Raw genomic sequence first — 23,957 nt, forward strand, 5'->3', positions numbered from 1 at the left:
AACTGTAAAACAACAACGACAAGAAAGGCCATTTTATTAGCTGCAGCCTCCGTAATAATTGACGAGATTACAGAAGGTCTATATTGTCGAACTCGTAGAAAGTAGGCTGTAGACAAGGAAGAAGCCCTACCTCCCTATTAATATGACTCGGGAAACAGAATTAGACAAGTCACTTTAGAGGACAGTGTTTGCTAAATGACTGAACTGAAGGTTAAACCTTGATGTCTCTGTTGTAGGCCTACTGTCAATGTCTGAAGCAATCTGTTCATTCTTTCCTGGTGGGAACTAAAGTTAGATTGGGAAGTTAGAGACGGCAGAGAAGCAAAAACCATTCACGTTTTTGCCTCATCTCATTCGTCCCCATGAAATGGCCAATACTGAATCTGCAGAGGTGTCAGCACTTGAACCATTTACGTCACAAATAATGATAATGTTTTTATTCTCTTTTAGGTCAAGAAGGTACATTATCCACAAATGTGTCTAATTTTTTTAACAGTTTGTACATCATAACAATTATTAATGTGAGGTTTTATATTGTTCCCAACTTAAAAGCAATAATTATCAGTTCTTATATTTCAAGCTTTTCCCTTTTACTTGGAAAATTAATCTGGACTAGAATAAATCGAGTTGAGAAAATGTAGGCCTACCAGTAGCTGGTGCTATTTTTCTAAAAATATATTTATGCATTCATCAATTTATATTTTACCTGCAAACATATTAAACATAAAAGTTTGAATGCAACGTATCAGATGTTCAATGCATTATCTTCAATTCAATTCAAAGTGTTTATTGTCATATGCACAAATGAGACGTTCTCAGTTGTGCAATGAAATTCTTCCTTTGTTTCCACAGACTGAATGCCAAGATTTTTTACAAGATAGATGGAAGAAATAATATTTAGCCTCTATGGGGCAGTATTGTATTGTAAACGTGTGTTGGTCACCATTTGTATAGCAATCGATGAACAATTACGATAGAGCATTTTCTAGAAATATTACTATAAATTGTTGACTATGAAGACTCAAACCTAAAATCTACTTTTTTTCTGTTGGTATGGTAAGATGAAAACTGGAATTTGAAACAGTAACACAAGGGTACAATTATTAAGACTGCCATTAAATTGTGTTTGTGTGTGTGTGTGTGTGTGTGTGTGTGTGTGTGTGTGTGTGTGTGTGTGTGTGTGTGTGTGTGTGTGTGTGTGTGTGTGTGTGTGTGTGTGTGTGTGTGTGTGTGTGTGTGTGTGTGTGCACGAATCCAAATGGCTGGAACCTTAAGAATGTTTGTAGAACAAAAAACTACTAATACTATTCCTTAAAAAAAACAAATCAATACAGATATGCATCCAAGCAAGTTTCCCACGCAGAATAGTGGAAAATACTATTAATAATAAAATAAAGTTACACATGCAGAATAGTATAAAATACATAGCAGTTATGATATGTTAAGAATCACGCATGCAGAATAGTGCATCCAGGGACAAGCTATCACAATTAATTGATTGTTTCAGTTTCTATCCATGACACAGGAAGCCACCATGGACAAAAACAGAGGAAACAATAAATACTATTTATAATAAAAATAATAGCGGAGAATTGATGAGTGACGGAAACTGCACGGTTTAAACTACATGTGAATGGCTTCATGAACATACATATAAACATAACAACGGTCGAATAAACTAACATTTTCAAAGCAGGAGTTCAACGAAGTGGCCTTCCAGATGCAGAGAGAGAAGTGTCCCTGGCAGGTCAAAGGTCAACGGGCTGCTGGCCCTCTGGCTAAAGCGCTGTCTACGCGTCCTTCTGGGTGTTCACAGCTCTCAGGGCCTCGTCCTCCGGGGCTGAGCGTACACACACTCGTCCACATTGGTCTCCAGCGTCCGCCTGGGGCCTGGAGCCACCCTGACCGCCCCGTACTCCACCTCACTCTCCCCCTGCCCTCCCGGTTGCCCCGGAGACGTTAACGTACAGCACATCATCATCTACCGCCATGGTGGACAGCGCGATGTCTGAACAAACAGAACATTAGAAAATGAGAGAACAGCACGGGAAGTAAAGCTTGTGTTGAACAGTTGACACAAAGAGACACTTGGTACCTCGAGGTCTGGAGGTTTTCTTCTTCTTTAGTGCCCAGTAGACTCCCAATGCTGCTAGGAGCAGCAGCACCACCGTCAGAGAACGAGCGATGAACGGGGTGCGGTCTGGGACTGAGGAAAGAAGAAGTTAGTCAGAGGTTATTCAAATCCTCCCCAGAAAGGTTTCATAGGGGTGAACCGACACCGAATAGCGTTGGGTTGCCCACCTGAACCAAAATCCATAACTAATATCAGGGATTCTATTGTGCTGTTGTAGTTTATCGGCTGGCTGAAAGCTATGTCAACATGAGAGCTAAGGGAATCACATACTGATGTACTTTGGTTTGTTATATTCCAGATAATGTCACTATCATGATGGAAGAGACTAGTACCGGTATGTGGAGTGTGAGAGGATGATGGATGATTTAGGCAGCCCCACCTCGCCCAACTCAGAATGATTGGACTCTGGGGCTGGGTAAGGCTGCACACCTGTTGCACACTGAGTAATCAATGTGCAACAGGTTAATCCAGCCATCAACACACGCACACACACTAAGGCTGATCTGCATGGCAGGACGGAGAGTAGCATCGTCATTGTTAGGCGGCAAAGTTAACATCATGAGTTCCATATGTTCATGCATCTGTATAGGCCTACATGTTTTAGGCAATTCATTGTTTTTCAAATGGGTTAGTTGTCCTTTCCGTTTAAAAGACAAATACCGTTTTCATTTGAAGGAGTTAATTGATGGGGGAGAGATTGTATTCGGGCGGCCTCTCTTGGGGGCGCCACTAGACAATGGTGACCGGTCATGTGATGAATCAACTGCCACTGAATCCAAGCTCCATTCATTCATTTCCCTCGTTGTGTTGCCGCTCACCGTAACACACAGACAAGGTGATGTTAGCCGCGGCGTGGCTCACGTTGTTGCGGACCGAGCAGGTGAGCAGTCCCGACCGGCCCGGCTCCAGAGTGACGTCACTAGCGCTACTGGGTCCGGAGAGGAGACGCGTGTCGTTCAGCGGGAGTCCGTCTAGACTCCAGCTGTAGTGGAGTCCGTCCCCCCCGGCAGAGCAGGACACCCTCTGCTGTCCCCGGGACAGACACTCCCGGGACAGGAGGGGAGAGGAGACCGGGGCTAAGGGAAACCGACTGAGGAGGTGAGTCTCACAGTTCGACTGAACAGAAACCTTCTGTTATTCACTCATAGAAACTTAACTTCATACAATTATAATATAAAGTATCCACCCTTTAACCTCCCTGCTCCTACTCCCAGACTAACTAGTGTTTACTCTACTTTACATATTTTATGCCGACATACACAAATCGGGCAGTAGCAAGAGCCCCCTCCTTACATCAAATGTTGACAGCATTAATAATAGATGGGCAGAGGGACTGTTTAAACTTTAAAGAGTATAGAAAAGGCCTTAAAAACAGTCACAAAGCACAGTATGGCATGTGCCGTTACCAATCATGTTAACATGGAGCCTGAGAGCCCACAGTGTTTCTATAAGAGCTAGGAAGTCAGAGGTTAATGTCTGAATTATCCTTAATAACTGATGTTAAACGCTTCGCTCTTATCTGTAATTTTGTTTACCAATCATTAGATGAAGCATCAAATGTTACTGTATATTGATAAAGCTACTCACCTTGAATGGATAAATGAAATTGTATGTTTGATAGATCAATTCCATTTCTATTATGTGCTTCAATTGAATATGTATCATCCTCTGTCCTGTTGATGTCGTTTATGGTAAATATTCCTGTGCTGACGTTAAATGAATAATCAACGTTTTTTGTCTGACTTTGGTACTTTACAATCGGGACATTGTTTTTCCTCAGTTTGTAGATATCATCTTGTGAGGTCTTAGGCAGCAGGACCTCAACGGTTCCTCCCAGAGAGCCAAAGCACTGGGTCGTGATGTGTGGCTGTGTGGCGTTGCAGAAGGTCTCCACACCTGGAGGTTTACAGAGGAGAGTAAAACAATACAGGAGATATATCTCACTGAGATTCACAGATCTACTCTCACTTTTGCTACAACAAATCTCTTACTAGTACTATAACAAGGATGGACATTTTGAATAACAAACTATTGCAGAACATTTGACTAATAACGGTGTGAATTTTGAAAAATACAATAGGCCTATTTATTATTGTTTCATTTTATTTAGATAATTTCTGCATGATTTTAATATAAATTAAAATATACTTAATCTGTCCAAATAATCCTTAATGATTTCGAACCTACTGTTTTCCTCTAATCTGTATTCCTGTTTATGAACAGTTAGACCACGATCAAATGTTACTGAAATGTTGTCTCTCACCTTGAATGGATAAGTTAAAATTGGTATTTGCTAGTCGAGTTCCAGTCTTATTCCGTACTTCCATTGAGTATGTACCCCCGTCTGACGCGTTGATGTCCATTATCAAAAATATCTTGGTGTCGCTATGAAATGAATCGCGAGTGTTGTCTGTTATGTGAACTTTGTTTTTCTTCATTGTGTAGAGATCATCTTGTGAGGTCTTAGGCAGCAGGACCTCCACAGTTCCTCCCAGAGAGCCAAAGCACTGGGTCGTGATGTTTGGCTGTGTGGCGTTGCAGAAGCTCTTCACACCTGGAGGTTTACAGACGAGATAAGATCTACTCTCACTTTTATAATGAATAAAACATGTGCCATTGCAGAGAGGAGACATTGTACAACTAAATGTTGAATGTTGACACATTTATTTTAACATTGTTAGATTTGATTTATATAAATTCACCATGGTTTTCATGTTAATTAAAGTACACTTGATCTAATTAATCCTTTATGACTGGGGTTTAATCTGCTGTTTCCCTCTGATCTGCAATCCTGTTAACAACAATTGGACCACCACGTAGCAAATGTGTAATATTGATGTAGTTACTCACCCTGAATGGATAAAAGTTTAGTTGCTATTTCAACACCATTATGTGCTGCAAGTGAATATGCATCATAGTCTGTCTTCTTGAGGTCCGCTATGGTAAAGACGCCAGTACTGACATTAAATGAATATCGGGGGTCTGTTATCTTGATTTCGCCCTCAACTATCGGGACCTTGTTCTTCTTCAGTGCGTAGGAATGCTCATGTGGGGAGTGAGTAGGCAGCAGGACCTCCACGGTTCCTCCCAGAGAGCCGAAGCACTGGGTGGTGATGTGTGGCTGTGTGGCGTCGCAGAAGGTCTTCACACCTGGAGGTTTACAGACGAGTAAAACAATACAGGAGATATATCTCACTCAGATTCACAGACTACACTATTTACCATACTACTAACTCTCCTATATCTATTACAAGAGGAAAAAATGGAAAATGGAAATATTAAATATTATACGTTAAATACATCACTTTCACTGGATATATGTATACAAAATGCAAGGCAAAGTAACTATTTTGACACAAATTGTAGTTACTGAGTTTAGCCACTATGGGCAGTATTGCATTTCCAAATATGGCCTTTCAGCCGCTATTTCTATAGCAATCTGTAAACAATTCCACTACATCTTCTTTAGTAATAGGTATTTAAATTGCTCACTACGACCTGTAAGAGACTAAAATCTATATTTTCACATAAAATAGTAAGTGCAATACATCTATTGAAAACAGAAACACAGCAAGTTATAAGCATTTACTATTGATCTGTTACTATTGATGGAATTGGAATATATATAATAACTCACGTGGAATGGATAATCTAAAATGTGCGTATGATACTTGTCTTCCATTCTGATCATGAACTTCCATCGAGTATGTACCCTTGTCTGTCCTGTTGAATTCCTTTATAGCAAACATTCCAGTACTGACATTAAATGAATATCGAATGTTTGTTGTCGGACTGCGGTCTGATAAAATCACGACATTGTTTTTCTTCAGTTTGTAGAGATCATCTTGTGAGGTCTTAGACAGCAGGACCTCCACGGTTCCTCCCAGAGAGCCAAAGCACTGGGTCGTGATGTTTGGCTGTGTGGCGTCACAGAAGGTCTTCACACCTGGAGGGTTACAGAGGAGAGTAAAACAATACAGGAGATATATCTCACTCAGATACACAGACCACCTCTCACTGTATAATAACTCTCTTATTACTATTACTAAAGAGGATTTGAATATTTTTGAATAAAATATGAACTATTGCAGAGAGAAGCTATTATACTACTAAGTGTAGATGCTGAAACATACATTATTTTATTATTTATTATTTTATTTTATTTTCACCATATACATATTATTTCATAAAAATGAAAACACACTCTTGATAACATCTGGCGATGCAGTTGTGTTCTCCATTGACAACAGAAACCTCACGTTGTGGGTTAGTACCCACCCTAATAACATATCTAATTTTCCAAAACAAATTAACTAATTTTACTCCTAACAAAAGTATCACCAAATGAATTGTTTGAACCCAACAAATATTGAAAAACGACTACTAAAGCTTAAACCATAACTACATCACCATTGCTGACAAAAATACATAAATATTTAAAAAAGTAATAATGCCATAAAGATCTCACCATCAGCCACACCAATTAGTAACAGCAGCACAGCCCCCATGATGAGCATCTCGACCTCAGCGTGGTCTCAGTGGAGTCCAGGACTGGAGTCTGTTCACAGGAACACACAACCCAGCCTATATGAGACACACCTGTCATCGCAAAAGTGGAAGTGGTGCAACCATCGAGCAAACTTTATACTCACCACAACTGCAATAAAAGGGCCAATACCTTACTAGGAAACACAGTTCTGTTAAACAGTACTGTGTTACTGGGCATCTACTAAGATGCAATAATTATTAATACAAAGACATTTGTAATGGGGAAGTAGAGAGTGGACCCAAATGCTTGACGAAGAGAGACACTGACACAGAGGGTCAATTATTAGGGAATTTAGTGAGGGCAACAAATAAGGCGGGGAACGGGGTGAGGGGCTTCATGGAGGAGGGCAGTCTGACAGGCGAGGGTTCATCAACAGGAGGGCGGTCTGACAGGAGAGGGTTCATCAACAGGAGGGCGGTCTGACAGGAGAGGGTTCATCAACAGGAGGGCAGTCTGACAGGAGAGGGTTCATCAACAGGAGGGCAGTCTGACAGGAGAGGGTTCAGCAACAGGAGGGCGGTCTGACAGGAGAGGGTTCAGCAACAGGAGGGCGGTCTGACAGGAGAGGGTTCATCAACAGGAGGGCGGTCTGACAGGAGAGGGTTCAGCAACAGGAGGGCGGTCTGACAGGAGAGGGTTCATCAACAGGAGGGCGGTCTGACAGGAGAGGGTTCATCAACAGGAGGGCAGTCTGACAGGAGAGGGTTCAGCAACAGGAGGGCAGTCTGACAGGGGAGGGTTCAGCAACAGGAGGGCGGTCTGACAGGAGAGGGTTCATCAACAGGAGGGCAGTCTGACAGGAGAGGGTTCGACACATCCTTTGGCAGTGCGGAGGTCATGGTGTTCGACTCCCAGCCCAATGGTTCAGGGTTCCACTGCAAGATGCCTTCCTACTTATGAATGATAATTTACATCACTATAGATAAAAGCATCTGCTAAATGAGTACGCTAATGTAAAAAACAGAAAATAAACCTGTATCTCCGTCATGTTTTCACTGCCAATGTGCTGCAATGTGATTCATTCATTGCTGGTTGACCCTTGCCTATAAGTCTAGTTGTTAGGTTTTGTGTTATCAGGGCAATCTGAACCATAAGGGGGAAGTTAGAGATGGCAGAGAACCGGTTGGTTCCCATGAAACGGCCTTGACTCTATCTGCAGAGGTGTCAACTATTAAAGTTAGAAATTACTTGAATGGTTCTGTTCTCTTTTAGTTCACAAAGGTCTATATTCTATGAGATTGTCTCTTTTATTTTCAATTTTTTATGTTTATTGGAGAAAGTATGTAACTATGTAATAGATGAGTGTCTGTGTGTGGGGGGGGATGTAAGGTATTTACATACGTCAATTTGCATAGTTTTGCAAAAAATAATAATAATAGTTGATGCAGAATACACATGCAGAATAGTATAATATATTATATACTAGTTATATAATATAATAGTTACACATGCAGAATAATATTAAGTAAATACTAGTTATAATAATGGTATGCAGAACAGTGCTTTCAGGACTCAAGCTACCATTATTATATGCTGGTATCAGTTTTTAAGAAACATTTTATGGAGTATGGAAGAGAACAAGAGAGGAAGAAGCAAATAATATTAATAATAAAATAAAAAATACAAACATTCTCAAAACAGGAGTTTAACGAAGTGGCCTTTCAGATGCAGAGAGAGAAGTGTCCCTGGCAGGTCAAAGGTCAACGGGCTGCTGGCCCTCTGGCTAAAGCGCTGTCTACGCGTCCTTCTGGGTGTTGACAGCTCTCAGGGCCTCGTCCTCTGGGGCTGAGCGTACAGACACTCGTCCACATTGGTCTCCAGCGTCCGCCCGGGGCCTGGAGCCACCCTGACCGCCCCGTACTCCACCTCCCCCTCCCCCTGCTCTCTCCGCTGCCCCCGACGCTGGAGCACAGAGACGTCTGCGTATGTTACATCTTCCGCTTCTGTGGTGCCTGGGGAGAGGAGGGCGGCACGAATGGAGAGGAAGAGCAAATGAGGAAACGAGAGTTATTATTGAAGTATCGCCTTCAGAATGACCTCATGTCTGACCGTAATGTTAGTGCGACATTATACTGTGCATTGTTAAGGACGACGCAGCAAAGGGGATTCATACCTTTTGAGGTTTTGTGCTTTTTTGCGCAATAGACTCTCAATGCTACTATCAGGAGCAGAGCCATCGCTGACAGGGAACCAGCGACTATAGAGACGAGCTCTGACACAGAAAAGTATGGCACAGTGAACAACGATATTTACACATATTTATAAATAAATATGATTTCCAGCTATTCATTTACATATATATGTGTTTTTATTTATCTATGGGTTAGTCTGCTTACCCATTATTTTGAAGTCTGGTCCAACAGCTGTCTCAGGGCATAAGGTAACGTTGTCTCTGTGCACCCACTGTGATATATGTGTTCCATTAGATGTACAGTTTACATATATCAACCCTATGAGAGACAATGGTGACCGGTCATGTGATGAATCAACTGCTACTGAATCCAAGCTCCATTCATTCATTTCCCTCGTTGTGTTTGTCACTCACCGTCACACACAGACAAGGTGATGTTAGCCGCGGCGTGGCTCACGTTGTTGCGGACCGAGCAGGTGAGCAGTCCCGACCGGCCCGGCTCCAGAGTGACGTCACTAGCGCTACTGGGTCCGGAGAGGAGACGCGTGTCGTTCAGCGGGAGTCCGTCTAGACTCCAGCTGTAGTGGAGTCCGTCCCCCCCGGCAGAGCAGGACACCCTCTGCTGTCCCCGGGACAGACACTCCCGGGACAGGAGGGGAGAGGAGACCGGGGCTAAGGGAAACCGACTGAGGAGGTGAGTCTCACAGTTTGACTGAACAGAAACCTTCTGTTATTCACTCATAGAAACTTAACTTCATACAATTATAATATAAAGTATCCACCTCTTTAACCCCCCTGCTCCTACTCCCAGACTAACTAGTGTTTACTGTACTTTACATATTTCATGCCGACATAGGCCAACACAAATTGGGCATAGCAAATGCCCCCTCTTTAAATGTTGACAGCATTAACCTAATAAATGGGCAGAGGGACTGTTTAAAGAGTACATAGGTGTACTTGTGAGGTTACCGATCATGTTATCATGGAGCCTGAGAGCCAACAGTGTATCTATAAGAGCTATGAAGTCAGAGGTTAATGTACATTATCCTTAATAACTGATGTTAAACACTTCGCTCTTATCTGTAATCTTGTTTACCAATCATTAGATGAAGCATCAAATGTTACTGAAATATTGATAAAGCTACTCACCTTGAATTGATAAATGAAATTGTATGTTTGATAAATCAATTCCATTTCTATTTTGTGCTTCAATTGAATATGTACCATCCTCTGTCCTGTTGATGTCGTTTATGGTAAATATTCCTGTGTTGACGTTGAATGAATAATCAACGTTTTTTGTCTCACTTTTGTACTCTACAATCGTGACATTGTTTTTCTTCAGTCTGTAGATATCATCTTGTGAGGTCTTAGGCAGCAGGACCTCCACAGTTCCTCCCCGAGAGCCAAAGCACTGGGTCGTGATGTGTGGCTGTGTGGCGTCGCAGAAGGTCTTCCCCCCCCCCGGGCCTGAAACCCCAGGGCTGATAAAGGGTCCCACTCCGGCCGTGGTTAAACGCCCTTACTATTGATCGCTTACGATTGATGGAATGTATATATTAACTCACCTTCAATGGATAAGCGAAATAGGTTGAATGATATTTCGTTTCCACTCTGATCATGAACTTCCATCCAGTATGTACCCTTGTCTGTCCTGTTGAATTCCTTGATAGCAAACATTCCAGTAATGACATTGAATGAATATCGAATGTTTGTTGTCTGTCTGCGGTCTGGTAAAATCTGGTAATTGTTTTTCTTCAGTTTGTAGATATCATCTTGTGAGGTCTTAGGCAGCAGGACCTCAACGGTTCCTCCCAGAGAGCCAAAGCACTGGGTCGTGATGTTTGGCTGTGTGGCGTCACAGAAGGTCTCCACACCTGGAGGTTTACAGAGGAGAGTAAAACAATACAGGAGATATATCTCACTGAGATACACAGACCACCTCTCGCTGTATAATAACTCTCTTATTACTTTTACTAAAGAGGGATGGAAATTTGAATGAAATAGTAACGACTGCAGAGAGCAGACATTGTACTACTAAATGTAGAGGCGGAAACATAGATTATTTTATTACTTTTTAGCTGACTTTTTCACATACATATGATTTCATAAAAATGAAAAAAACCTCACGTTGTGGGTTAGTACCCACCCTAACAATATATCTAATATTCGAAAGTAAATTAACTCAATTTACTCTAAATAAAAGTATGACCAAAATGATTGTTTGAACCCAACAAATATTGAAAAACAACTACTTATGTTTAAACCATTACTAGAATACCATAGCTGACAAAAATGAGATAAATACAACAGTAATATATATAATTAAAACAGTTATTATGCCATAAAGATCTCACCATCAGCCACACCAATTAGTAACAGCAGCACAGCCCCCATGTTGAGCATCTCGACCTCAGTGTGGTCTCAGTGGAGTCCAGGACTGGAGTCTGTTCACAGGAACACACACTCTAAAAAATGTAACTATGCTCTACTCAATTTAATCTGTGTAACATTTTTACACTTAAAATATTGAGTAAATTTGAAATCTGTGAAATCATTTAGATTTACCTTATGGATTAAGTAAATGTACTTATAAAATATTAGCAGATCTGAACAACTACATTGAGTACCATGAAATAAAAAAATTGAGTTGATATAATTAAAATTTTAAGTCTATGCAATAGTAACCCTAAGTTCAAACCACTCAAAACAATGAGTAGATATAATTAAAATGTTAGGTAGATGCAACTGAAAATTTGATTATTATTTAACAAAACAAATCTGCTACATTTACTTAATTTTTTTTAACATAATGTAATTCATACTGGACTATCAAATATCAGAATAAATATGTTACATTAACTTATTTTTTAAGTATTTACTCTTTAATCTATGAGTACTTCAAGTCAATATATGAAACAAAATAATAAACAAAGCAATTCTACACACATCAACATTTTTAAGTAAACATTTATTTGTCTGTTTTGACAATTATAAATCATCAAGTTTAAATCCAAACTCAATTAGCTGAATGTAATTATAGTTATTGTATAACATGGTAGACATTTATTAATTCTTGGTTCATTCAGCGTGATGCTCACATGGACACTGTCACATGCTCACTGGCGAGAATAAACCATGTTAAAAGAAACTAGATAATATACCATGAGTTGTAATGCCAGTTGAGATTTCCAGGTTGAGACCCCCTCAGTTGAATCTAATCTAATCTAATCTAATCAAGTTTAAATCCAACAGTTTATCTTTGCAAATGACATGTTAAAATGTCCATGAAGTTTAAATCCAACAGTTTATCTTTGCAAATAACATGTTAAAATGTCCATGCTATAAAAACAGTTGAACTCTTAATAAGGGGTCTCAACCAGGAAATCTCAACTGGCATTACAACTCATGGTATATTATCTATTTTATTTTAACATGGTTTAATCTCGCCAGTGAGCATGTGACAGTGTCCATGTGAGCATCAGGCTGAATGCACCAAGAATGAATAAATGTCTACCATGTTATACAATAACTATAATTACATTCAGCTAATTGAGTTGCAAGTTCCAACAGTCAAAGTGCATTGCCAAACCAATCAAAACTCTTTTAAAGCATCTTTACATGAATATACTTATACTAGTCTTTCTTGTCTTTATGTTTCACTTCCTGGGTCTGAGTAAAGACAAATAGCTACATCCTCCATATGTATCTGTTTTCTTTTTGTTGCTTTAACTGAACTCTCTACCAGGCGGTGACCAGGAGCCATAATGAGTCCCTCAGGGGGTGTGACTGGTCTGGTTGGTCTGAACAGAAGAATGACATTTAGCATGTCTAAAATGCACCAAGGACAACATTTTGCATCCTCCAGAAATGCACCAAAAACAGTGATATTTCACATTAAAGTTCCACATCAGAAAACAAGAACAGTCCAACATGCAATTTCACTATGAATGGAAACCTTAAGTCTTATGTAAACATTAAGACAACAGTACATCAGCTAAACTTCAGACTTGCCAATGAAAAAATCCCTCACTAAGAGAGCATCTTGCTGAACAGTAGCCAGTCGCTACATACAGAGGTAATTCTTTAGTCTCTGAACCTTGTTGGAAAGGTTTCCAGAATCCAGCTCCAGCAGTACTTTCTGGAATACCTCAAAACTATGTTTGAGGTTCTTGGGGTATTGCAGATCAAACACGTACATCAGTCCCAAGAGATAGCAGCAGGCCCTGCTAACATCTCCAAGACTGCTGAGGACAGTGTTGCCCTCAATGACAATCCCAACATCCAATGACCCATCTTGTTTCCGCAGCAGGTAAATCTTCATGACCTCTTCTGCCAACTCCTCTTGAACACTGGCAGATCCATCAGCAGCATCCTGCAGACATTGTAAAGATAACTTGAGTTTAGAACTCACTCTCAACCTGCATGTCGCAAGACAAATACCACCTACCAACATAAGAGCATAGCAGGACATAAAGTGGACAAACTAAACAATACTACTGTGGTGGTCCCAAATTTGATTTTGATCTCACAGACAAAATAACTAATTAATGCTTCCATATAATAAATTTCTCTCTCCAAACAAAATTGACTCGTACAGTATCTGATGTCCACAGCTGGTTTACACTATGAAAGCTGCTTCTTCTTTGTGTGCGGTAAGGAAAAAACAAACGTACTGCAGGGAATTGTTAAAAATCATGAAAACAATTAAGTATTATACTAACCTCAAAGTCCTTGAACAAGGCACTGGCATCTTCTCCCAAATGATTGATGAGACATCGGATGACAACCTCACGGGTCTGTTGAATGGGGATTCCACTCTGCAGAACAGAAAGCCTCAAAATGTTAATACAATGCAAAACTACACATTCAAGCAGAGGCAAACTTGACTTGAGTCAAAGCTTTCAATAGAATTTACGTTAGAAAAATTGAACTGGAGTTGGAGTGTGGTGATGTAAGAATAAACCAAAACATGTAAAATGGTGTGCAGAGGATGTGAGAGATTGAGGGACAGAAAACTAAGGAAGAAAAAGCAAGAACTGTTAAGGAAGGCTTGAGGATAGGAGAAGGCATAAGAGAGAGTCGGTGGGGATAAAGATAAGTTATCTGATTAGGATATGAATATGTAATTATTGATGGTAATTAGCTTAAAGGAGAGAAACGTGAATGAGACAGGTTTAATACCTTAAGTAGAACACTCATTTGTGCCCGATGTCTCTCTCCTGCAGCACCTTTCTTCGTTTGAAACAAGGACAGCAGTTTAGGTGCATAGAAGTCCAACATTGCCATGAATTTTGGCTCAAGATTCAGTGTGGTGATCCTCTGAAACTGCGCTAACCTGAAAGAGAGAGATGAGAAAAGAAAAAAAAGAACTGGTGACTCATCTGTTGTCATTCAGCAAACACGTAAGTCCATACTGAGATGAATAGGATGCAAGACTGTTCCATTATCATTTTTAATAGGATGTACAGTCACCAACCACTTGATTAGGTACACCTGTGCAATCTAATGCAATCAAATACAACAGCTCTGCCACACATACATTTTCAGTTTTTGTTGAGATTGTCAAAAAGGTGGTTATTATACTTTGTTTATCATTGAGGACATTGTGGATAATGTTTATTGGAGTGCATTATATTGAGCGGTGTCCTTATACTTTTGTCCATCCATTAACATACGTTGAGGGTAGGGCCCGACCGATTTATCGGCCTGCCGATTTAATCGGCCGATTATAGCCTTTTTGAAAATAATCGGCATCGGCCAAAAAGACGCCGATTACAACCGATTTTTTTTTTATTATTTTTTTTTTATAAATGTTATTGCCATTAGTATCCTGCAGATTGCGCTCCTACTCGCCTTGCTAACTAACAACTTTAGCTGGAGTAAAAAAGAGGAGATTGAATTTTACCGTACAACATGAAAGCACGCTCGCTCAGGCAGCTGCGCGCTCACCTCACCAATGTACACAAGACGCGTTGTTTGAGCATGTTGTGCCTGTTTTTCTTTAGGTCCCAGGCCATGTTAATTTGTTATACTGTAGACTCTAACGGTGAGACCATACTGCTCAGCACGCACGTGTTAGTCACTGCTCACGAGCGCAGCACATTGGGAGTTAGTTATTTATTTTACATTTTACATTACACTCATTTTTGACTGTAAATGTATTCTAAAACACTCAAAGGTTCTGCATTCAATTCACATATTCGTCAAAAGTGTTTAAAGTATATTTAAGGTATCAAAAACTACGTTTTCTATGTGTTTTTTTTTTTTGTTTTTTTTTAATCGGCCGATTAAATCGTAATCGTAATTTTTCTCTGAAAATAATCGGCATCGGCACTCAAAAATCAATATCGGTCGGGCCCTAGTTGAGGGGGACAAAATATTAGGAACACTTTTCAATGTATTGCACTCCAGCACCACCCACAACAACCTCAATAATAAACAAAGTATAATAATCACTTTTCTGACAATGTCAACAAAAACTGAAAATGTATATGTGGCAGAGCTGTTGTATTTGAATGCATTAGATGACACAGGTCTAACTAATGAGTGTGTAACTGTGAAACATGCAGGTTCAGTCCACAATATGTGTTGACCACTCTGTAACAACAATTCCAATTACTCACTTGCGAGACATCAAACAAGGCGGGCCATCTGTCCTTGATGTCACTGATGCTCATCTGTAGGGTGACAACCTCATGTCTCCTATGTGCAAAAGTTCTGCACATCAAGTCCTTGACGACTGTGCTCTCTCTCTTCTTTGATTCAGTAATTAGTTGGTTTCGGTCCAGCTCTTGTTGTTCCTTACTGTCTCCCGCAGGATAGTGTGGGAGAAACACCACTTCTCCTTTCCGTGCTTTCTTTATATTCTTTGCAGCAGACCTGTCATCCGGGTGCTTGTTCTTAAGTGAGTTGCAGACAACCTCAGGAAATCCAAGGCTTCGGAGCTTCGACCTGTAATTTCCCATCTTGTATTTAAGACTGTACATCCATCCAAGCCATCCATTACGACTGCCTAGCTCTGTCAGGCATGGATGCTTTCTGACTAAAGCCTCTGCCACCTCACCTATCTGAAGGCCTGTGGGGTAGGGTGTGTAGCTGTACATGTAGTCAGCTAATTTTTCCATGATTTCAGATCGGATCCGAGAATTGTTCAGCACAGTACGATCTTTGACAAACTCTTCATTGGCATTCATCAGTACTGTCTCTGTTGCCACAGAGAAAAGTGGAATGATGATTTGATTTGGCCATGTTGTCGTCTGAGGGCTTCTACGTGGGGATAGGATGTCTTGTGAAGACACTGATGAGGCATCTGTCTGGGAATCTGGCGTTGCATCAGTAGCAGAGCTTAAACTGTCATTCATTATATCTGTCTGGTTTTCAGTCAAAGCAGTCAATGTAAGAACTACCGATGGAATCATCACCACTTTGATTGTCCCCTTGTGTTTAATCTGGTTGGTAGAATGCAGAGTGAAGTAATCACCAAAGTCCTCATCCAGGTAATGCAGGGTAAAATCCTCAATGAGTCCAAATGTCTCTTTTACTGTCTCATGTAACTGTTCTACAGTGCTGGGTATTCCTGAGTACAGTGTAAGCTTCTCACTCCGTTGTTCTATAATAACCTTCAATGCAACGAAATCCATCTTGACAGAAAGAGAAAGAAATTACTCTGAAGGAAGGAAGCAAGGTGTTAAGACATTAAAGAGTCAAACTCATCACCTAACACTGGCAAATAATGTGACGTTTCAATGTCACCATGAGTTTTCCTTCCACAAAATATGCTGTCAAGGGATATGTGTCCCCAAGTTCACTCTGCTGTACCAGGGTCATTTTCCCAGAGTGGTCTAACATAAATGCCCTAAAATGTTCATCATACCAGCTGTTAAGCATTTTCACAATGAAACTGACACTGCCATCGACAATAACAATCTGTGAAATCATAACAAAATCAGATATACCACCAGTTGACCCATAAGGCAAAACCATCCCAGCAGCATATTTAGTTCCATGGAGTATGGCCACATTGGTCAAATTCACAGAGGTTTGTGTTGGATAAACTGCCTTGAAAGACTGCTGTATTCCTGTATCAAGTATGTCTAATGGAAGAGATGATATTTTTGTGACTTGTGTTTTCTACTTCTGTGTGTTGCATAAGTCCCATATATGTTTGTCTTGAAATCACATCCGTTAAAAGCACATTCTATGGTTTCATGTCTTTTCAAGTGGGAATTAATATGCTGAAAATAGTCTTTTGTACTAGGATGAAATGAGTTGCAAATTTGACATCTGAAAGATTGCACACCTTCACACTCTTCAGTTTCCTGTGAATTGTGGGATCTAGACAAGTGTGTACGCAGGCCACCCCAAGTCTTGAAGGAGCAAGGACAGCTTAAATGAAGACAGGGTACAGAATAGCCACGACCAAAAGTACCGTGCTTGACGCGATAATGCTTGAGAAGCTCCCCTCTTGAAGAATCCTCAAATGTGCAGAGTTTGCATTGCCATCTCATGAGGCACACCTTAAAAAGGATGATACAAAAACAGTGTTACAATACGGAGCAAAAAGACTGATTTAATACCATTTCCATTCATGTACATTAAATGTTTTATAAGACAGATCTATCAAAATGATGCATTAATTAATGGCAGAAACCTCCCGACAGAGAAAGTAGATTTACGGCCAAACCTAGGCCTGCAGCGGATTCGAATTGTATCCGAATCCGTTCGGTTCGTTTACCACAGTTCGGAGCATTCTGGAGATCCGCGGATTTCGGTTTCATGAAGGCATTGCCTTATGTAGCGTATTTTGCCTACTGTAGCCTACGTCCGATACAAAAGGGTGTTTAGGACCCAGCGGAATGCATTCTCTCCAGTGCTGCCCGAGCCAATGAGACTTTTCCCGCCCCTCCCTTCAGCCCAACGGTAGCTGTAATAGGTTGTTTTCTGAAGTTCAAGCGCACGATTCCTAAATTTAAAGAAAGTAATTGATACAATTATATTCTAAATATACGGGAGATAAATACAAACGGGTGATAAGCGGGATAACGGCCTTCGAGGTCGACCGGTTCGATGGAAATAATGGACAGGTAGAGGCAACTCTGGCTTCATGCTGCGCTCGTCGCCAGAGTTCTAAGCCTCGTCGGCCGTTATCCCTTACATGTTACACTCAGTGCACCATGTTTTCAAATGCATTTAGGGAACATTTATTGCACAAAAAAGCCTTGCAAGTTGTCTGATTGCAGTCAATTAACACATTGCAAATAGCCTGTGGGTCTCATTCATTTTTGTGTTTCTCCCCCAAACCCTCCGTCAAAAAAAAGTCCGCCTTTTTACTATCACGGACACGATCCTAATCCGAACCGTATCCGAAACCGAGGCCCAAAACGGTTATCTGAACCGAACCGTGGACACACTGATCCGTTTCACCACCACCAGTAGCACGAGGCTTCCCTGATCGTGTAGGGGGCCGTGCACACTGAAGGCAAAAGCGTCGCTAGCAAAATCATTGTTTTCCTATGGTACGGCGCGCCTTTCACTCGCGCCTTTTCAGCCGTTGCAGGCGCAATACACACCAATGTTAAACGCAGATTTGGAGTAAAAACCTGCTCAACTTTAAGCTGTGATAAGTTTAAAAACGGTAAAAGAATTTTACAAGTCGAATGCTCTCAGGCATCCACACTAATGACGCCAGCGTGTGGGAGCAGAGAACAAATCTAAACAATAAAAACATAAAAGTCTCCCATGACCACAAATTTCGTGCTACAGACCTGTTTAACTGCAACGTTAAACAGGAGGAACATTTCTGCAGGGAAGCAGACAAACCAGTTTCCCTCGCGAGTGGGAGAGAAGTCACATAAATGATAGACCTACACGTTCAGGAAAGCCTCGGCCTACTGTTAATGCTAAAATACGAATAAATTAGTCATTTTACACCCATTTTGGTGACGTTAGCTGTATAAACTGTATGTTAGCTGAGCAGTTTGGTGGCTAGGAATCTGTTAACGAAGTTAGCATATGTACAACAGCATGGTGCTGACATTATATAGAAAAACAAACAATAAAGTTTATGTGCGGGAAGACAGGGTCGCAATTTAATTACAATTTGCTAGTGCTCTACTTACCGGCGTATGGAGTCCTCCAAGTGATTTTCACCGGGCGTCTCAGAGTGTTCTGTTGCTAGCTTCATGCAAAAAGCAGGGTAGAATAGATATCCCATGATTCCACAGTTTTTGCGCGCAAATTGTGGCATGACGTTCTGCTTAAAAAACTACTAAATTTCTTAAGTTGTTGTTAGAGATGAAGACTATTGAATTAGAGTGAGTAATAATTAAAGTTCTTGAAACCGATTGGTATGAGTGCTCCATACTCAAATATTCTGACTGGTATTTACTTAAAATATTATGGATATCTTAAAATTATAATTTGTTTGTCAAATACTAATTTCTTTTCTTAAATAAACTTAAATAATAGATGTAAATATGATTCAAAATTAACTGTTGGATTTTTAAGCATTTATTTTGATATGTCCAACTCAAATAATCAGTTTTGTGATTTTCAGAGATTTTATTAAGATAATATACTTTTTTATTATTGTGATATATACTGAGGCCCTGAATGACTTTTTAGAGTGCACAACCCAGCCCATATGAGACACACATGTTGCTAAAGTGGAAGTGGTACATCCGCTGAGCAAACTTTATCCTCACCACAACTGAACTAAAAGGGCCAATACTTTACTAGGAAACACAGTTCTGTTAAACAGTACAGTGTTACTGGGCATCTAGATGCAATAATTATTAATACGAAGACATTTGTAATGGGGAAGTAGAGCGAGTGGACCAAAATGCTCAACAAAGACAGACACTGACACAGAGGGTCAATTATTAGGGAATTTACTGAGGGTAAAAAATAAGTAAAGGCGGGGAACGGGGTGAGGGGCTTCATGGAGGTGGGCAGTCTGACAGGGGAGGGTTTATCAACAGGAGGGCAGTCTGACAGGAGAGGGTTCATCAACAGGAGGGCAGTCTGACAGGAGAGGGTTCATCAACAGGAGGGCGGTCTGACAGGAGAGGGTTCATCAACAGGAGGGCAGTCTGACAGGGGAGGGTTCAGCAACAGGAGGGCAGTCTGACAGGAGAGGGTTCATCAACAGGAGGGCGGTCTGACAGGAGAGGGTTCATCAACAGGAGGGCAGTCTGACAGGAGAGGGTTCATCAACAGGAGGGCGGTCTGACAGGGGAGGGTTCATCAACAGGAGGGCAGTCTGACAGGGGAGGGTTCATCAACAGGAGGGCTGTCTGACAGGAGAGGGTTCATCAACAGGAGGGCGGTCTGACAGGAGAGGGTTCATCAACAGGAGGGCAGTCTGACAGGAGAGGGTTCATCAACAGGAGGGCGGTCTGACAGGGGAGGGTTCATCAACAGGAGGGCAGTCTGACAGGAGAGGGTTCATCAACAGGAGGGCAGTCTGACAGGTGAGGGTTCATCAACAGGAGGGCAGTCTGACAGGGGAGGGTTCGACACATCCTTGGGCAGTGCGGAGGTCATGGTGTTGGACTCCCAGCCAAATGGTTCAGGGTTCAAATTCCACTGCAAGATGCCTTCCTACTTATGAATGATAATTTACATCACTATAGATAAAAGCATCTGCTAAATGAGTACGCTAATGTAAAAAACAGAAAATAAACCTGTATCTCCGTCATGTTTTCACTGCCAATGTGCTGCAATGTGATTCATTCATTGCTGGTTGACCCTTGCCTATAAGTCTAGTTGTTAGGGTTTGTGTTATCAGGGCAATCTGAACCATAAGGGGGAAGTTAGAGATGGCAGAGAACCGGTTGGTTCCCATGAAACGGCCTTGACTCTATCTGCAGAGGTGTCAACTATTAAAGTTAGAAATTACTTGAATGGTTCTGTTCTCTTTTAGTTCACAAAGGTCTATATTCTATGAGATTGTCTTTTATTTTCAATTTTGTATGTTTATTGGAGAAAGTATGTAACTATGTAATAGATGAGTGTCTGTGTGTGGGGGGGATGTAAGGTATTTATGTGACCGGTTCGTTCTGCGTTGTGTTTCTTTCTAGCAATAAATGACGTGACCCACGATGTGTCTGGACTCGGGCACTCCGACGTCCATTTATTCGATCTGAATACACACATACACAAATAGCTTCCTTAGCCCTTGTGCCCTTACTCCAACTCTCTTCCCAAGGGTATCGCGACAAAGGGCACACTACATACAATATTACCACAGAAATGATTGAAATAAAAGGAATAAAAGACATACCTGAATACACACATACACAAATAGCTTCCTTAGCCCTTGTGCCCTTACTCCAACTCTACGAAACACACAGGGGGGGAAGGGGAACTAGCATGACTACACGAGGGTCAGTTATATGCTAGTACATACACAAAACACAAAGTTCCCCATAACACAGAAATCTATCTAATAACTATGGATGATTATAAACCCCAGACTTCCAATTAAACAATATATAATCAAAATAACTAATATAAATAATGATAAATTATAAGATGGTCAAAGATTTGATTACAATATAAATGTACACACCTCTTCCCAAGGGTATCGCGACAAAGGGAAGAGGGCAGGGGGCGCGGGAAACTTATCGGGTTCTCTGGAATGTGGGCGGGAGTATAGTAGGAGGTGGAGCCAAATCAAAAAAATAAATAAAATAGAGCTTAAGGCGGCATGGAAAGCTAAACTTCAGGTAATACAGAAAAACAAAAGGCAATTGTGTAATTATAATTTCAAGGATATAACACACCCTGTTACATTTACATACGTCAATTTGCATAGTTTTGCAAAAAAAATAATAATAGTTGATGCAGAATACACATGCAGAATAGTATAATATATTATATACTAGTTATATAACATGATAGTTACACATGCAGAATAATATTAAGTAAATACTAGTTATAATAATAGTATGCAGAACAGTGCTTTCAGGACTCAAGCTACCATTATTATATGCTGGCATCAGTTTTTAAGCATTTTATGGAGTATGGAAGAGAACAAGAGAGGAAGAGAGGAATATTAATAATAAAATAAAAAATACAAACATTCTCAAAACAGGAGTTTAACGAAGTGGCCTTTCAGATGCAGAGAGAGAAGTGTCCCTGGCAGGTCAAAGGTCAACAGGCTGCTGGCCCTCTGGCTAAAGCGCTGTCTACGCGTCCTTCTGGGTGTTGACAGCTCTCAGGGCCTCTTCCTCCGGGGCTGAGCGTACACACACTCGTCCACATTGGTCTCCAGCGTCCGCCCGGGGCCTGGAGCCACCCTGACCGCCGCATACTCCACCTCCCCCTCCCCCTCCCCCTGCTCTCTCCGCTGCCCCCGACGCTGGAGCACAGAGACGTCTGCGTAGGTTACATCTTCCGCTTCTGTGGTGCCTGGGCAGAGGAGGGCGGCACGAATGGAGAGGAAGAGCAAATGAGGAAACGAGAGTTATTATTGAAGTATCGCCTTCAGAATGACCTCATGTCGGACCGTAATGTTAGTGCGACATTATACTGTGCATTGTTAAGGACGACGCAGCAAAGGGGATTCATACCTTTTGAGGTTTTGTGTTTTTTTGCGCAATAGGCTCTCAATGCTACTATCAGGAGCAGAGCCATCGCTGACAGGGAAGCAGCGACTATAGAGATGAGCTCTTGACACAGAAAAGTATGGCACAGTGAACAACGATATTTACACATATTTATGAATAAATATGATTTACAGCTATTCATTTACATATATATGGGTTTTTATTTATCTATGGGTTAGTCTGCTTACCCATTATTTTGAAGCCTGGTCCAACAGCTGTCTCAGAGCATAAGGTAACGTTGTCTCTGTGCACCCACTGTGATATATGTGTTCCATTAGATGTACGGTTGACATCTATGAACCCTATGAGAGACAATGGTGGTGACCGGTCATGTGATGAATCAACTGCTACTGAATCCAAGCTCCATTCATTCATTTCCCTCGTTGTGTTTGTCACTCACCGTCACACACAGACAAGGTGATGTTAGCCGCGGCGTGGCTCACGTTGTTGCGGACCGAGCAGGTGAGCAGTCCCGACCGGCCCGGCTCCAGAGTGACGTCACTAGCGCTACTGGGTCCGGAGAGGAGACGCGGGTCGTTCAGCGGGAGTCCGTCTAGACTCCAGCTGTAGTGGAGTCCGTCCCCCCCGGCAGAGCAGGTCACCCTCTGCTGTCCCCGGGACAGACACTCCCGGGACAGGAGGGGAGAGGAGACCGGGGCTAAGGGAAACCGACTGAGGAGGTGAGTCTCACAGTTTGACTGAACAGAAACCTTCTGTTATTCACTCATAGAAACTTAACTTCATACAATTATAATATAAAGTATCCACCCTTTAACCCCCCTGCTCCTACTCCCAGACTAACTAGTTTACTGTACTTTACATATTTTATGCCGACATACACAAATCGGGCAGTAGCAAGAGCCCCCTCCTTACATCAAATGTTGACACCATTAATAATAGATGGGCAGAGGGACTGTTTAAACTTTAAAGAGTATAGAAAAGGCCTTAAAAACAGTCACAAAGCACAGTATGGCATGTGCCGTTACCAATCATGTTAACATGGAGCCTGAGAGCCAACAGTGTTTCTATAAGAGCTATGAAGTCAGAGGTTAATGTCTGAATTATCCTTAATAACTGATGTTAAACGCTTCACTCTTATCTTTAATTTTGTTTACCAATCATTAGATGAAGCATCAAATGTTACTGAAATATTGATAAAGCTACTCACCTTGAATGGATAAATGAAATTGTATGTTTGATAAATTAATTCCATTTCTATTTTGTGCTTCAATTGAATATGTACCATCCTCTGTCCTGTTGATGTCGTTTATGGTAAATATTCCTGTGCTGACGTTAAACGAATAATCAACGTTTTTTGTCTGACTTTTGTACTTTACAATCGGGACATTGTTTTTCCTCAGTTTGTAGATATCATCTTGTGAGGTCTTAGGCAGCTGGACCTCCACGGTTCCTCCCAGAGAGCCAAAGCACTGGGTCGTGATGTGTGGCTGTGTGGCGTCACAGAAGGTCTCCACACCTGGAGGTTTACAGAAGAGAGAGTAAAACAATACAGGAGATACATCTCACTGAGAT

The 23,957-nt window shown here is 41.2% G+C and overlaps 1 protein-coding gene and 3 long non-coding RNA genes across 4 annotated transcripts in view; 2 read left to right on the top strand and 2 right to left on the bottom strand.

The window, feature by feature from the left end:
• Positions 1-23,957, bottom strand: part of LOC132466436 (uncharacterized) — a 41,383-nt gene that overhangs the window by 14,374 nt on the left and 3,052 nt on the right. The window contains exons 6-14 of the mRNA XM_060063683.1: positions 23,593-23,901; positions 22,825-23,082; positions 10,380-10,688; positions 9,229-9,486; positions 5,772-6,080; positions 4,985-5,284; positions 4,398-4,688; positions 3,722-4,030; positions 2,953-3,210 (exon numbers count right to left, since the gene is read on the bottom strand). Of these exons, the coding sequence (XP_059919666.1) occupies positions 2,953-3,210; positions 3,722-4,030; positions 4,398-4,688; positions 4,985-5,284; positions 5,772-6,080; positions 9,229-9,486; positions 10,380-10,688; positions 22,825-23,082; positions 23,593-23,901 (2,601 nt within the window). The remainder of the gene's footprint in view (positions 1-2,952; positions 3,211-3,721; positions 4,031-4,397; positions 4,689-4,984; positions 5,285-5,771; positions 6,081-9,228; positions 9,487-10,379; positions 10,689-22,824; positions 23,083-23,592; positions 23,902-23,957) is intronic.
• On the top strand, positions 1,347-23,594 carry LOC132466463 (uncharacterized). Its single transcript, XR_009527867.1, has 3 exons — positions 1,347-2,232; positions 9,034-9,765; positions 23,362-23,594. It is a non-coding gene; the product is annotated as an uncharacterized LOC132466463 (long non-coding RNA).
• Positions 2,243-3,232, top strand: LOC132466465 (uncharacterized). The gene is made up of 2 exons (XR_009527869.1): positions 2,243-2,549; positions 2,965-3,232. It is a non-coding gene; the product is annotated as an uncharacterized LOC132466465 (long non-coding RNA).
• On the bottom strand, positions 13,087-14,465 carry LOC132466464 (uncharacterized). Its single transcript, XR_009527868.1, has 3 exons — positions 13,996-14,465; positions 13,536-13,631; positions 13,087-13,186 (listed from the first exon to the last, which is right to left on the bottom strand). It is a non-coding gene; the product is annotated as an uncharacterized LOC132466464 (long non-coding RNA).

This window comes from Gadus macrocephalus, chromosome 10 (assembly GCF_031168955.1).
Source record: "Gadus macrocephalus chromosome 10, ASM3116895v1".
Classification (NCBI taxonomy): domain Eukaryota; kingdom Metazoa; phylum Chordata; class Actinopteri; order Gadiformes; family Gadidae; genus Gadus; species Gadus macrocephalus.